This window comes from Durio zibethinus, chromosome 12 (assembly GCF_047325235.1).
Source record: "Durio zibethinus cultivar Kanyao isolate XHJ-2024 chromosome 12, ASM4732523v1, whole genome shotgun sequence".
In the NCBI taxonomy this organism is placed as follows: Eukaryota; Viridiplantae; Streptophyta; class Magnoliopsida; order Malvales; family Malvaceae; genus Durio; species Durio zibethinus.
In genome coordinates this window covers 624669-639434 of record NC_143173.1, presented here as the reverse complement: position 1 = coordinate 639434, position 14766 = coordinate 624669, and the positions used below count along the sequence as shown (strand labels likewise).

At 33.8% G+C, this 14766-nt stretch overlaps 3 protein-coding genes across 12 annotated transcripts; 1 reads left to right on the top strand and 2 right to left on the bottom strand.

Annotated features, from left to right (window-relative positions):
* Positions 1-2134: 2134 nt before the first annotated feature.
* On the bottom strand, positions 2135-4986 carry LOC111297062 (uncharacterized). 2 transcript variants are annotated; one of them, XM_022891653.2, is made up of 6 exons: positions 4761-4986; positions 4589-4628; positions 4242-4322; positions 3648-3834; positions 2979-3246; positions 2135-2543 (listed from the first exon to the last, which is right to left on the bottom strand). In XM_022891653.2, the coding sequence occupies exons 1-6, from the start codon at positions 4815-4817 to the stop codon at positions 2337-2339; spliced, it is 840 nt and encodes a 279-aa protein (XP_022747388.1). In that variant the 5' UTR covers positions 4818-4986; the 3' UTR covers positions 2135-2336. The 2 variants fall into 2 exon arrangements, with proteins under 2 accessions (XP_022747388.1, XP_089625034.1); XM_089768908.1 differs by lacking the exon at positions 4242-4322.
* Positions 4987-6132: 1146 nt separating this feature from the next.
* On the top strand, positions 6133-14214 carry LOC111296281 (mitochondrial Rho GTPase 1-like). 8 transcript variants are annotated; one of them, XR_016346787.1, is made up of 17 exons: positions 6133-6291; positions 6465-6691; positions 6938-7070; positions 7514-7663; positions 7917-8093; positions 8319-8573; positions 8997-9065; positions 9205-9260; positions 9658-9739; positions 10103-10314; positions 10393-10462; positions 10954-11066; positions 11308-11458; positions 11828-12014; positions 12282-12420; positions 13681-13871; positions 14143-14214. XR_016346787.1 is itself a non-coding variant. In XM_022890487.2 (15 exons), exons 2-15 carry the CDS (start codon positions 6486-6488, stop codon positions 12353-12355), a joined length of 1929 nt encoding a protein of 642 aa, XP_022746222.2. In that variant the 5' UTR covers positions 6133-6291; positions 6465-6485; the 3' UTR covers positions 12356-12591. The 8 variants fall into 8 exon arrangements, 2 of the variants coding, with proteins under 2 accessions (XP_022746222.2, XP_022746220.2); XR_016346786.1 differs by having other exon boundaries at positions 13942-14214; XR_016346785.1 differs by adding an exon at positions 12959-13270 and having other exon boundaries at positions 13681-14214.
* Positions 12837-14303, bottom strand: LOC111296283 (cyclin-P3-1-like). 2 transcript variants are annotated; one of them, XM_089768906.1, is made up of 3 exons: positions 14165-14303; positions 13659-14071; positions 12837-13247 (listed from the first exon to the last, which is right to left on the bottom strand). In XM_089768906.1, exons 2-3 carry the CDS (start codon positions 14057-14059, stop codon positions 12977-12979), a joined length of 672 nt encoding a protein of 223 aa, XP_089625032.1. In that variant the 5' UTR covers positions 14060-14071; positions 14165-14303; the 3' UTR covers positions 12837-12976. The 2 variants fall into 2 exon arrangements, with proteins under 2 accessions (XP_089625032.1, XP_089625033.1); XM_089768907.1 differs by having other exon boundaries at positions 14174-14297.
* Between the last annotated feature and the right edge of the window lie 463 nt (positions 14304-14766).

Below are 14766 nucleotides of genomic sequence, written 5' to 3'. Positions count from 1 at the left end.
GACTAAGAGCTATAATCAACAGCATGTATATATGCAGCTTCTCAAGGATACAGAAATATATTTATATATCAGTTGCCTGCAATTTGCATTGCTACCTGTTGTGCAGTGGATCAGGACTAGAGGGTACTTTTCTGTCAATGGTTGAAAAAAAGCCATCGGTCCTGCTGTCAGGATTTTCCTTCCAAGTTATCTGAGGCTTCTCTTGGTCTTCCAACTTCTCTGTTAGAAATCTTGCTTCCAAGACCCCATGGTTTAGAGCTGAAATACTCAGCAATGTCAATAAAAGATACCCTACTAAACCCCTTGGGAACATGGTCTCTCTTATAGAACAAGCTAAAGGTGGAGAACAAAGATAGAGAGAGTTTAAGTTGGTAGAATCAATATATAGGGGAAGAAAAGCCAAATATTCAGATGGTGTTTTGTGCGTGTAACAGTGAAAACTTTTTTGGTCAGATTGCTTTGCATTGACAATGAGAGGGTTCTTTTGACTTTTGCTTGGGTAACTTTCCATTAGAGGAGCCCATTGAAGCAGGTAGCACTTGTCTAATAATTCTGATTACCAAGTTGACCCCATTGATAACAGTGTAAGAAGAAAACCCACTACAAACTATGTTTCAAAATAAATTTGTCCTGGGAAGTTAACCAAGTTACCTAGTACACTTTCCAAATTGCTAATACAATTTGTCAGTCAATGTACCATGTATTGTATACGCTCGTGATCTCTATTATTCGGATTTAGAAACAAAATACTTGATACGAATATGTATTCGACTTGAATACGTTTAAGTTTTTAAATTTCTTTGTATATTTAGAAGATCGGTTTCTATATTCATGTTAATCGAATATGTATTGAGTACAAATTTTTTTAAAGAAAATGAAAATTGGAAATCAAATAATTCAAGGAAAATGAAGGGCTCATGTGATTAAAATTAAAGGGTAATTTAGAGCTTTCGAGAAATGGTCAAGTCATTTACACCGACTTGGTCAATTCCAGTCCAAAATCCCAGACCATTCCAGCCAATGACACTCAATTTCCAACAGATGAACAATAATTTAAAACCAAACCTAACTTAAATATTGTCTCCCAAGGGACCTCATTTTCAGGATCTTACATTGGACTCTTACTTGGGTTGTTTTCCCCTTTCTTCCTTTTCCTCTTCTAAAGATTAGATTTTTTATATGTCCATATTATAATGCAGTTTTCAAGGGCTGCTAAGGCTCACTTCCCATTTTTTATTGTATTTTTTCATTTGTTTATACGTTTTTGTGTTTCAAAAACAAAGGTCTTGCCTTTTGAAAAAAACAAATACAATATTTTTTTATTTAAAATTATCAAGATTTAAATTTTAATTACTAAAATTAAGAGTTCAACATTTTAACTATCTACATATTATTATCATACGAGTTAATGCAATTTTAGTCATTATAACATTAAAGTTTTCTATTTAATACTATAATCGAACTAAACTGAATCGATGTAATAAAAAATTCGAGCTCAACTTGAAATTCAATACTCAAAACTTGATTCAAGCTAAATTGAGTTTTAATTTTTAAAACCAAATTTTAAATTTTAAATTCGAATTCAACTCGAAATAAAAATCTTGTTACTTGAACTCATTTGATTAAACTTGTTTATAAAATAAAAAAATAAATTTGATTTTTATATTCAACTTTAAACTCGATTATTTGTATTCAAACTCAAGCTCAAATTCATATATATATATATATATAATAAATTTTAATTAAAATAATAAAAAAATATATTAAAACATAAAAATTTAATTATGTTAACGAGCTACTTAAACCAAATATTAAAATGCTCAAACTTAATTCGTTCAATAAATTGAGCTGCTCAAGTTCATCTCGACAATAATCAAGTTAAATTCGAGTTTTATTTAAATTGAGTTCAAATAACTTGTGACTATTACTGTATCATTTAACCCTGTATTTCTATCCTCTTTTAAAAAATTCAAAGGCGCCAATTGAGATCAATGGTTTGACCTTTGTTTGATGCACACGAGGCGTAGTCAATAAGAGCTTCAATATCATGATCATAGCTAGCTTTGGTCTTTCTATCTAAGATGCATATATTTACAAAGGAACAACTCTAAAATCAAGTTTGAAGAGAAAGTGATGAAAAAATGAAATTACACCGGAACAGTCACTTGTATTTATATTGCCACAGCATTACAAATGAATGAATACAAGATGTTTTACTTGATCAAAAATAATATTTCCGCAAAAGATTGTAAACGATTAAAAGCCAAAGGACCAAAATTCTCTTTCTTTCTGATCTACAACTAACTGAATTTGCTTTATAAAATAACAGTTTATTCTTACACTGTGACGGTGAACAAATAGAGCTTGAGCACAACAGCCAGCGCCAGCTGCAACAGGAAGATGCTAGCAACGATCAAGAACCATCTTTCTCCAGCTGACTTAATATGAGCTTTGAGATTAAGTGCCACAAAAGTTGCTGACATGAACCCGGCTACACCAGCTATTACCCATCTGAAAATTTCCAAGGGGACAACAGATAGACACTGCAACCAAGTACAAACAACGATTTTAGCTAAAAATGAAGTTATAGCACATTGCTGAAAGCTTCTTATATCTCACATCTAAACTTTATATAAAAAAGTTGTGTTGTTAAATGTTAAAATGTTCAGATGTTAAGCCACAGCATAAAGAAATCACTAAAGGTCCAGGCGTTAGCTTAACAGTGAAAAGTTTCCACACCGAAAACTTAAAGCATTAAGGTATTTTTTCTTCAGACAGTTTTCTCACATTTTTTAATGCTTGGAATCTCTTTAGAATTTGGGGATAAAGGAGGTGGGGCTGGAGGGGATCAACTTAGACCTTTAGAAAAATACTTCCAATGAAAGTTTATCCAAGTCCAAAAATTAAAATGCAGAAAGACGGACAATCAATCTTATCTTGTCATTCAAAGAACAACATTCAAAAACCAAAGAACTTACCAGTGCTGGAATATAGACAAATAAGGAGTATCCATACAGACAAAACAACTGGACAAGGCCTGATGGTGCTGAGAAGTACTTGAGAATAACATACAAGGCAAGAGGAACCACAGTTACATAGCCATAGAACACACCAGCAGACCATGTCACCAGATTTATGTCATAATTCCATTCTTTTTTCTCGAGTTTGTGTGCTATATATGTCACAAATGTCCCAATAGATGCTGCTACAAATATAAGAGTGGTGCATATCCAGAATGGTCCATATCTGCACAAAATTTAGCATTTTCAATCATGCATGTTCATACTCATAGGAAGGGACAAAGATTGGTGCAGAAGAGGACTATTTCCATCACATGAAAGTTAAAGTTATTAAATTATAGTGACAACAAGGCAAAATCAGATTTTCTAAAACGCACACTTGTATTTCATGTCTAAGAATTATCCAGAACCAAGAAACTAAAGCCTGCCAATGATCAACTCTTTTTTCTCTTTTTTCCAGTGTTTTTGGCACCCATACCTAAATAAGCGTTTTCTAATCATGTGAAATAGAAAAGAAACTTAAAGTCTCAAGCTTAAATAATTTCCCATTATATAGATTGAACAATTATTCAATGCTTAGCTCACAGCTCTATTTAAACATAAATGAGTCACATGGAGAAAACTCACAAATCTGGGTTGGTAGATGTTTTTTCTGTAAATGTTCCTCTAAATGGAAAGAGTGACTCCTTAAGTCTATCCAAAACATCTACGGTATCAACATCAAAGTATGGCTTGTATGCAGCAACTGTGAATGTACGAAACCAGCCACTTCCTTGAGGTTCATCAGAGCCACCAGCAGGTCCAGAAAATGAATCTGCCTCAGGTAGAAATGCCATCATTGTCACCAACATAATAACAAATATTGTTCATTTGACAAGCTAATTAGATTTGTCATTTTAACTGCAACATAGCGGAAATTACATTTAATCTATTCAATCTATTTACTTTGGCTCAAATATTTGATCTATTTATTCCTATAGTAGCTATTTCAAATGTGCCATCAATGTTACGCATGATCCTTCCCACTGCAAAAACTTTATAAAACCTAATCACGCAATCACAAATTCATTCACATAAAGCTAACGTAATTAGCATACAAAATGCGACTGATATCATGAATTGTAGATATGCTACACCAGAATAAACAAATCAAAGCATAATCACCATAAAAAAAATAAAAGTAAAACGTAAGGCTTTCAAATCAAATAGAATAAAATATACCATCGGCATCACGAGGAGGTTGAATTCCACCAGAGATCTTCCCCTGTGCACCTGATGGTGGAAACGTATGAAGGCTCGAATCTATGAATTTAAATAAATAAATTAATTAATTAATTAATTAAAAAATCAACTATATCAACAAATTAGCTACTTTAAAGCTATAACAAGTTAACAACACTAAAACACTTCATTATCCATTAGAACACACATCCAATTTTCCTTTCCTTTCCTAAATTTTCCTGCAACCAAACAAAAAAAAAACTACAAAAATACAAGAATTCAAATTCAGATTCATAATCTGACAATTAAAAGGAAAAAAAAAAAAAGAAAAGGAAAAGAGCAAGCACCAGTGAATTTGACGGCGACGTGGCCGGGATCTGAAACCGCCTGAGAAATTAAGGATTGAAAGAAGAATCAGCGAACGAGATCTGATTAATTTTAGCAAAAGAAACAAAATTTGAATCCTAATTAAGAATAACTAAAAAAAAAAAACAATAATTTTGTAAAGGTCAAACTTACGGGAACAGACCCAGAAACCTTCTGATTATCAATACTGGTATAACCTCCTGACATCATCTTTTCTTCTCCTTTCTGATTCTCTTTGCTCTCGCCGATCTCTCCGTGTTGAAGTCGAGAGGTTTTGTTTTATTTGTTTTATTTTTCTTTTTTATGGATTATTATTTTGTTTGTTTTCGTCTTTCTTTGAAGAGCGAAAAGTTTGGATTAAGACAGAACTCTCAACCATGGGTTGAGGGGAACTGGCCCATTAAACAAATATATAATATTTATGTATGGTTTGGGTCTGCAGACCGCGTTGGGCTGGCCTCCAACTCTGACTATCAATGTTATGAACTTTTATTTCGATCTAATATTATATAAAATATTAATAATTTATATATTTATATCATATTTTATATAAAAATTATTTATTATAATTCATGTTAATAAGATAATATAAAATATATTTTGTATTTTTTTAATCCCATCTGCAGGTTTTGCTAAAATTTTAAATAATATAAATTTTTAATTTATTATATATATATATATCATTTTATCATATTTTAAATTATCAAATAATTTTTACTAAATATTTGATTTTTTTATAAAATAAAGGAAACATAAAATAAAAACTTTTGTTTGAGCAACAAAATGTCAACCTCTTTCCACTAAGGGAACGCTTTCACCATTGAAAATTTGATATTTTATTTCAAAATGTTAAAAATTATATTTGTTGATTCTCATATATGCTTAAAGTTTACACAATATTTTATTACTTTATATCATATAATTTTTTAAATGATAGTTGAAATTTAAATTTTAAATTTTATATTTTGAAAACGATTTTAGTATTTTTAAACTAATAATTCACTCATTTTAAGAAAATAGAATTGAATTTGTGAATGGATGGTTAATATATTTTAATGGTAAAATCAAGTTATTCACATAAAAATATTATTTTGATTTAAACTTCACATGAAAAGCCAAAAATGAAAAAAAAAATAATATACAAATTGCAAATCAAGGTTAAATGAAATCTTATACAAGTAGACTCAATTAGATTTTATTGGTTTGTTTTACTTTTTTTGTAAGCTTGAGTTTCATGTTCAAGCCACTAAATCTAATTAATAAAATAAATACACATGTATTTAATATATTTCATGATATTCTATTGATATGTTTGTTTGATATACTTTTGTTGAGGAAAACAATAAAAAATATTTCAATGATCAAAAGGATCTTGCATATTGGACCAAAATGGGGTTCTAAATCAAATCATGGCCGTCCAGAAACCATCTTAGTATCAACGGCCACGATCGTCACAACAAAATAAGGCGCCTCTTCAACCCAAAACAAAGACAAATTAAATTAAACAAAATACTTAAAAAAAATTAACAAACATATTTTTTCGTCCTGGAAGCTTCTTGAACTTTCCCAAAACGAGCGCTTCCACCCCACCGCTGCCCCCTCCTAGGCTTTTCGGCGGCCTCCCTCCGCAACCAAAACGAAAAGCCTCTCTCTCTCTCTCTTTCTTATCCATCTCAATCTTCAGGTTATTTACCTTCCATGCGACTCCCTTACCCATTAGTTCCATTTATTGTTTCTCAAATCCAATTTTTTTACATTTTTGACACTGCACCTTAGCTATTTCCACTTCACTTTCTTAAATCTCAGATCGAATAAGGTTTATTTATTTACCTATTTATTATTTACTCTTTTTTGTAGTTTTTTTTTTTTTAATTTTTAATGGCTAAATCTCCGAATCCGGAAGGGAAGACCGGGGTTCGAATCGTGGTAGCCGGAGACCGAGGCACTGGAAAGTCGAGCTTGATTGTAACAGCCGCTGCCGACACTTTCCCGACGAATGTGCCCCGGTTGTTGCCGCCTACTCGGTTGCCGGAAGATTTCTACCCCGACCGTGTTCCAATCACCATCATCGACACCTCCTCGAAGTATATTTATATTCAATACTCTCTTCATTACTTTATTCATTAATTTGGAGCCCTAATTTTAACTGTTAAAATGAATTTATAATTGTAAATTTCAGTGTAATATTTTTAGCTGCGACTTAGCTTAGACTTGGTTTAACGCAATAAAGAAGAGGAATGTGATAACATGATTTCTTGTTTGTTTTGATTCTTGGCGTGTTTTTGGCTTAAGTTTTGAAGCTCTTTTGTTTTTGTGTGTGGATTTGTTAGTCCGGAGGATAGAGGTAAACTGGCAGAAGAGCTGAAGCGAGCTGATGCGGTTGTGCTTACTTATGCGTGTGATCAGCCTGAAACTCTTAACAGATTGAGTACTTTCTGGCTTCCGGAGCTTCGCCAAGTAGAGGTTTCTATCTTAGTTTGCATTTGTACCTGTATATTTGTGCTAGTTTATTCTTTTGATGGAAAACATGTTAAGGGGAAGTTAAGTTCTTAAAAACCTTTTTAACAATGTTCTTCCAGCTCTTAATTCTACTTCATGTGCCTGTGTTGGACTCGTATCAAACTCTACAAGGTTGACATGGGTATGAGGGAAATGACATTATGAATATAAGGAAAAACTCACAAAAAAATCATATCTGATGTTGTTACATTTTCAAATTTCCAGCATTTGAACCTGTGTCTGAGCAACTTAAATCTGCTTTCAGCAGCTAATTGGCTTACTTGAGATTTCACCATAGTTGAGTATAGACCATTACCTTTGCTTAGTTTACCTTGTAGATCATGTTGACTATTTTTTCCTGCATGAATCAACTTTTGCAGAAACTGAGGTAAATTTTTGTCAAGCAGGTGAAGGTGCCTGTCATAGTAGTAGGCTGTAAGCTGGATTTAAGAGATGACCAACAGCAAGTGAGCTTGGAACAGGTGATGTCACCGATAATGCAACAGTTTCGGGAGATTGAAACTTGTATTGAGTGTTCAGCATATAAACACATTCAGGTATTGATCTAGGCCCTCTTTTGTTTCTTTTTGCGGTTAATATGAAATGTTGATGTTGTAATCATGCTGGTAAAGTGTAGCTTGGTTTTAGCACCGATACCTCTTTTATTTACTTCTTGAATGTATTTGGGTCTTATTTACACATATTTGACTATTGGCATCATTATAGTTTGTTGTATGACACAAATTGATATTTTTAGAACACATTGGTACTATCAGGAATTGAACTTTTAAAGTATCTCCTTTTTGGTAGATCCCTGAGGTTTTCTACTATGCACAAAAGGCAGTGCTTCATCCAACAGGCCCACTATTTGATCAGGAATCACAAACACTGAAGCCACGGTGTGTGAGAGCCTTGAAGCGGATTTTTATTCTCTGTGATCACGACAGGGATGGTGCTCTTAGCGATGCAGAATTGAACGATTTTCAGGTTTCTCTTTTGTTCCTTGATTTGTTATTGTATTTTTCTTTTTAGGTGGTTGGGATGTGGTAGGGAGATGGGTTCAGTGTTTCATGAATAAGGGTTGTCCTATTCACTGCTTGATGTATTGAATGCTGATCTTTTTAAACTTGAAACAAACATTTTGTAAATGTTAACTTAAGATTTCTTGTGCTTGAGCAACTTGAAGAATCTAATAATTTGTTGCAAAATCAGGTCAAATGTTTCAATGCTCCATTACAACCTTCGGAAATAGTTGGTGTGAAACGGGTTGTTCAAGATAAATTGGTTGAAGGAGTCAATGAACGCGGTCTTACGTTGACTGGTTTTCTATTTCTTCATGCACTATTCATTGAAAAAGGACGCCTTGAGACAACATGGACTGTCCTGAGGAAATTTGGATATAACAATGATATCAAACTTTCAGATGATCTAATTCCATATTCTTCATTTAAACGAGCTCCTGATCAGGTGATGCTTTATGTAAATAAACATTCTCTTTTATATGAAAACACTGAAATAAGCATTTAAAGCTGTTATTTCTTTGTTGTTCATTTTCAATTAGCATTGTCTGACAAATCATTGTTTGCTTACAATATTGTCCATTCGAGCATTAGTAAGAATTGGTAATAATTCTGTCAGCTATAGAGTGAATTTTTTATAAGCATTAGGCTTGGATATGCCTATTCTTATTAATTCTATATTCTGTTGCCAATGGAATGCCTAGCTGTGGTTTAAGTTAAGCTGTGCCTAAATTGCCTAATATTAGACCAATTAGTATTGTCCTGTTTCAAATTGGCATAACATACAACAATTTCATTACATTTGCTCTGCTGTGGTATTATTTGAACTTCCATTATGACTGTTTGCCCTGCTCTGTTTTCATTTGTGTAGAGTGTTGAGCTGACAAATGAAGCTATCGAATTCCTGAGGGGAGTCTATGAATTGTTTGACAATGACTTAGTATGTATTAGTCTTGCCTGCATTTATTTTAATTTTATTTGCCTTACCTTTGACATTGTCCAGTCTACAAATATTTAATATTTGTAACTTTTTCTTAAAGTTTTTGGAGTTCTAACAATTGGAGTATTGTTCTTTTCAGGACAATAACCTTCGGCCAATTGAAATTGAGGATGTTTTCTCAACTGCTCCAGAAAAGTATTATGGTTTCCAATTTGAAATATATTAGTTCAATTTCTTTTGCTAAATTGCAATATGTGCCCTATTGAGAAAGCAAATTTAAGTGCCAGGATGTCTTTTCTGTCTCAACTTTTTCCCCTCTTTTTTCTTTTGTCTAAGAGGGGGTGGGGTGGGGTGGGTGGGGAGCATACCAATTTGTTGTCCCAAAAAATGCAGGATAACAGGCTACTGCTGACTAAAAATATTAGTAGAAAATCTCCATGCACTGAAAATGAGGGGATTTTATTTTCAAAAAACTGTTGGAATAAGTTGTTTGTAACTATGAATTTTGCATATATAGATGATCTCTATTATTATATGTTGTGAATAGGACATTGTTGTGGAAAATGCTTGACATTTTTCTGTTTAACTTCAGCCCTTGGAATGATGTTCCATATAAGGATGCTGCAGAAAAAACTGCATTGGGAGGGCTATCACTTGATGCCTTTTTGTCGGAGGTATTTGTGGTTTTCTCTCTCTCTTGAAACTGGGAATACCATACTTTATTCAATCCATTAGAATTAACTTATTATTGATTAAGTGAAGTCATGGGAAACTTTTATGCATATTGGCTTATGAAAACCTTGACTTTATCTTGTTTGGAGTTTTGCAGTTCAACCATTAATGCATTATGGGAATAGTGCATAGCACCTTTGTAAACATTTGTGGCAGCTTATGAAAATGTAGTACTGCACTTTTTATTGCATGTGTGTGGATGGGCTATTTGGGTTGATCATTGCTTTATAATTGTGCTACTATAGATCAGCATATTGTGTTATTATAGATCAGCATGTGCTCATGAGTTTTGTTGTGTACTGTAGTGGGCCCTTATGACACTCCTAGACCCAGCTTGTAGCTTGGAGAATTTGATATACATTGGATATCCTGGTGATACATCCTCTGCCATCCGCGTGACTAAGAGAAGGCGTCTAGATCGAAAGAAGCAACAATCAGAAAGAAACATTTACCAGTGCTTTGTTTTCGGTCCAGCAAATGCTGGGAAGTCTACATTAATGAATTCTTTTCTTGGCAGGTATTCATTAGAATTTCTTGTCCTGATAGCTAATTCTCTTTTCCCCAATTTTTTAAAACTTTATTTACTGTAATGTAGGCCCTATTCTGATTCATATTCTCCAACTGCTGATGAGCGATATGCTGTGAATGTTGTGGAACTACCTGGGGTAAGTGCCGTTAAATTATGCACCATGTCTTGTGATTGTATGTTGAAAGCCAGCCCCCAACTCAAAACACAGGGATGTGCTTTTTTGTGTTTTCAGGGGATTGGGTACTGCAGCAGAAGTGATGTGAACTTTCATGTATATGCATTTCGTGTTGTTTTAGAGTCTAGGCCATAAAGTGGGTTGTAATGGGTACACTAGAAAGATGTTGCATAAGGTTCAGGTAAAATAGTATTCGAAGACTTTACTTTCTTGGAGATGAAAAGCCGTCAAAATCCACATTCTCCTTGAAGTGTCAAAGCGATACCTTTCTGGAACTTTTGCATATGACAACTTATCATTTCCACGGCATATATTCCTGAGAACTTAGTTAGAATAGCAATTACTCAGATATATCTAGGTTGATAAAATTTCAAGCCTCTGTTAACTTTGTTGTTGCTTTGTGTGTTGATATTTCAGCTCTTGGGCTTAGTGTATTTTTTTTTCATTTGCAGGGAATAAAAAAATATTTAGTCATGCGAGAAATCCCTGAAGATGGAGTTGCCAAACTGCTGTCTAATAAAGAGTCATTGGCTGCCTGCGACATAGCAGTATTTGTTCATGACAGGTAAATTGAGGGCATGATTTATTTCGAAGTAGGATTTTAAATTTAGAGATAGCTGCCATTATTAGTTAAACATTTTCAGTTATGTGATCATATTTGTGCAAAAGGTTGTTCTCTCATTTGCTTTGTATGCACTGATTTTTATGGCAACTATATATAATTTTTTTTTTTTGGTTGAATTTTGTAAAAATTCATTTAGGTGCATATGCGCATGTGCTATGTCATGATTGTCTGGCCTTTGCAGTTCTGATGAGTCTTCATGGAAGAGAGCAACTGAATTGCTTGTGGATGTCGCTGGTCATGGTGAAGATAATGGTTATGAGTTGCCTTGCCTCATTGTTGCTGCTAAAGATGATCTGGATTCATTTCCAATGGCAATTCAGGAATCTACCAGGGTATTATTGTGCTTTAGTTGTTTTTTAATAATTTAATTTTCTTGCATAGTTAAGTGGATAGGTAGAATGTCAAACTTTTCGTTCAAGTTATTGAAGAGATACCATGTATGTTCATGTCACTGCTGGTCTCACTGTGATAGGATAATTGTAGAGCAAGTGCTTTAGGTTTTGCTTGATAGGAACAATGGAAATGGATGATGATGAGAAATTAGTTAATCTAGTGGTTAACCTACAAAGTAGGAATATCATTATGAATTTTAATCATTAGATTAACAAGTTTTCCATCTTTTTTACCTAACAAAGCTTTAGAGTTTTCATCTTGAAGAGCTGGACCAAAAACGTATTGTGTTGCAAATTTTGCTTTTGCAGGTTAGCCAGGATATGGGGATAGAGGCACCTATACCTATCAGCTCAAAATTGAGTGATTTCAATAACATATTCAGAAGGATAGTAAACGCAGCTGAGCATCCTCATTTGAGCATTCCTGAAACTGAGGCTGGGAGAAGCCGGAAGCAGTACTATAGGCTCATAAACCGTTCTCTCATGTTTGTTTCGGGTACGCTGATTAGGCTGGCATCCCACGACTGTTCTATTCTCAATGCACTTTAAGCTTGTGGTTCTTGAAAATATTTTTTACATGGTTAGATATACAGTTATGATCTGTATAAGCCTTATCTAAGATATTCAGATACTTTGACTTGAATGACATTGCTCTTTCTTTTTTCCAACTCCGCATTTTTGGAATTTCTCTCTGTATTTTTATACCGATAGTCACTGTGCCGAATTGTTAATCATTTTTAATGCTGTGTTTCACCTTTTGCAGTTGGAGCCGCTGTAGCCATTGTTGGATTGGCAGCTTACCGTGTATATGCTGCAAGGAAGACTGCCTCCAGTTGAGGGTTGAAGATTCATCCATCTCCAAGACAGACACAGACCATGCTTTCTCACATTTTAGCGACCCGGTAATATATGCTTTGTCAAATCTGTCTGTAGAAAAAAAAAGCTGCAAAATTCTACTGTCATTTTAGGGGTGGAAGAGTTTGATCTGTAGAATATTAAGAGAGAAAAATGGTTGGACAGAGTTGTTGTGCAAGGCTTGTGCAATAAAAAATTTTGCTACAGATTTTAAACCATTTTGTTGCAATGCTTATTGCTTCGCTGTGTACTTTTTGTCAAACAACTTTGGGTCTTTGTTGTACATGATTAGATCTTTAGATCTGATAATTTAGAATAGAATATGATGATACGAGATAAATATAATTAAAAAATCAGATACGATTATGATAAAATTTAAAATTTTAATAATAATTATATAGATTTAACAAAATTATAAAGATATATTTTATGTTTTCGTTTTAAAATAAATTATTATATGTAATTTTTATATAAAATATAATAAAAATATAAGAATTTTATTATTTTATATTATATAAATATACGAATTTGTTAGGTATAATATTGTTGAACTACGATAGAACTTTGGGTATTTGATCTCTTAAGGTGACAGAGTTACAATGTTTATATGGTTCTGCCTCTGCGACCGGCGATTCTCGGTCGTCTTCTGGTTTCATCTTTCTTCGCCCAACCTCCTGGCCGATAGCCTTGAATTTGCTGCCCAGTTTGGTAGTCTAAACCACCTTCTCTTTCTATCTTGGAGCAATACGTCTTGAAGGTCCCAGTCGTAACATAAAGTCTGAAATCCAAACTGAATAAGAACTTCATCTCCAATCTGTTCATTTCTTCTGTGCTTACTCCTCCCACTCTGGCGTAATACGCATTGTTATGACACCTGCAGACAGCCTGAATCACTGGGTATACACAATTTAAAGTAAAACATCAACATGTAAAATCAAGTTAAGCCGAATTTGGGTTTAGTTCATTTCATTCGTGTAATTACTTTTAAGATGTATCGTTCTATAATTGCAACTTTTTTTTTTAATTTCAATTTACAGTCTCTTTTGTATAAATCAAGTTAAACGGTGACAACCAGGAAACTTTTGATATTTATATATCACAGTTCTTCTTTTTCAAGAAATGAAGAAAGTTACATCAAATATGGGGATGAAAGAAACGCAGAAACACAAAATTCTAGATTTTTCATGTTTAGACAGAATTCAATGCATTAAAAGCATCTTAATCTCAGGAAATTGTACTACAAGATTAGAACATGTTTTTATTCAAGTGTAATAACTGTACTTACTGGTAATCCATAAATTTTGCAGCTACCATGACACTTGTAATCAGGAGACGATGAACGTTGAGTGATGTCAGGCAAGCATCCATTAGTTGCGTGAACCTGTCAATGTATATAAGGGCAACAACAAAGCAAGAATTGCTGCATTTAGAGTATTTGAAGATGCGTTCGATGTACTGTCTAATGCTCAAGGCGGGTGCTTTTGAACCATGGAATATGGTAATAACATCCTTATTATTCGATCCCTCTTGTAATTTTTCATTCCTTTGAATGGACTTTTCAATAACAGAAGACACCAGTGATAAAACTCTGGGAGCTCCAGGAACCAAATCACCAGACTCATCTAATCCTAAAGCAACATAAGGATCAGTCCCAACAGCCTTGCCTTTAGCCATCAATGTTCCCATGTTCAATCAAAGCTGCAAATGGCACAAACAGAAATAAGCTTATGTTTCATCTCAGCTTTATCGGTTTTGTTCTTTTCTTTCAGGGGAAGTCACAATGGAACATACTTATATTACTTTGGAAATAAAGGAAAGAACTTCATTCCTGGTGTGGGCCACTTGTGTTTGCGATTATTCAGGCCTTTACCTCATTCCTTTCCCTCAGAGAATAGAAGCACCCAGGAATAGTATATGAGCAGCACAGGAAGTATATCTGCAGCACATTTAGGAAAAGAAAGAAACATACGCTTATTAGAAAGAAAAAATGGAAGGCAGAGCACTCAAGTTGTCGAACCCGAGCTTTAGCTCAGTTAGTTCATTCAGGCACCATTAAGAGGAATCATCCTGCATATTTAAATTCAAATCTTGGCACCTGCAACCTCTTTTTGTATTCTTGCAATGCGGTCTCCTTTGTTAGAAAAAAAAAGCACCCAAGTTGTCCTTTCAAATCTTCAATAAAGAGTCTGCTGGCTGATAATAAACCAATCCTGAAACTAAAGTTTCCACCTTCCATTACATCTCAGGAAGGTATAGAACCATTGAAGAATCATTAGCAGAAGTAGAATAAAAGGTTTAAAAATTGTACCTGAATCCTGATGATCAGTTCAACTTAAGATTTCGAACTCTGATAAATTCAAAGAATTCTGTGTCAATTTGTTCTAACATGAACC

Bases quoted from the DNA above. Each gene is read 5' to 3' on its own strand.
- LOC111297062 (XM_022891653.2), bottom strand. From the start codon at position 4,817: ATGATGTCAGGAGGTTATACCAGTATTGATAATCAGAAGGTTTCTGGG. The intron at 3,835-4,241 runs GTATATTTTATT...TACCTGAGGCAG, and splicing joins ACCTCCTCGTGATGCCGATG to ATTCATTTTCTGGACCTGCT. The intron at 3,247-3,647 runs GTGAGTTTTCTC...AATTTTGTGCAG, and splicing joins ACATCTACCAACCCAGATTT to ATATGGACCATTCTGGATAT.
- LOC111296281 (XM_022890485.2), top strand. From the start codon at position 6,486: ATGGCTAAATCTCCGAATCCGGAAGGGAAGACCGGGGTTCGAATCGTG. The intron at 7,071-7,513 runs GTTTCTATCTTA...TTTGTCAAGCAG, and splicing joins CGGAGCTTCGCCAAGTAGAG to GTGAAGGTGCCTGTCATAGT. The intron at 12,015-12,281 runs GTACGCTGATTA...CACCTTTTGCAG, and splicing joins TTCTCTCATGTTTGTTTCGG to TTGGAGCCGCTGTAGCCATT.
- LOC111296283 (XM_089768906.1), bottom strand. From the start codon at position 14,059: ATGGGAACATTGATGGCTAAAGGCAAGGCTGTTGGGACTGATCCTTAT. The intron at 13,248-13,658 runs GTAAGTACAGTT...GGCTGTCTGCAG, and splicing joins GCAAAATTTATGGATTACCA to GTGTCATAACAATGCGTATT.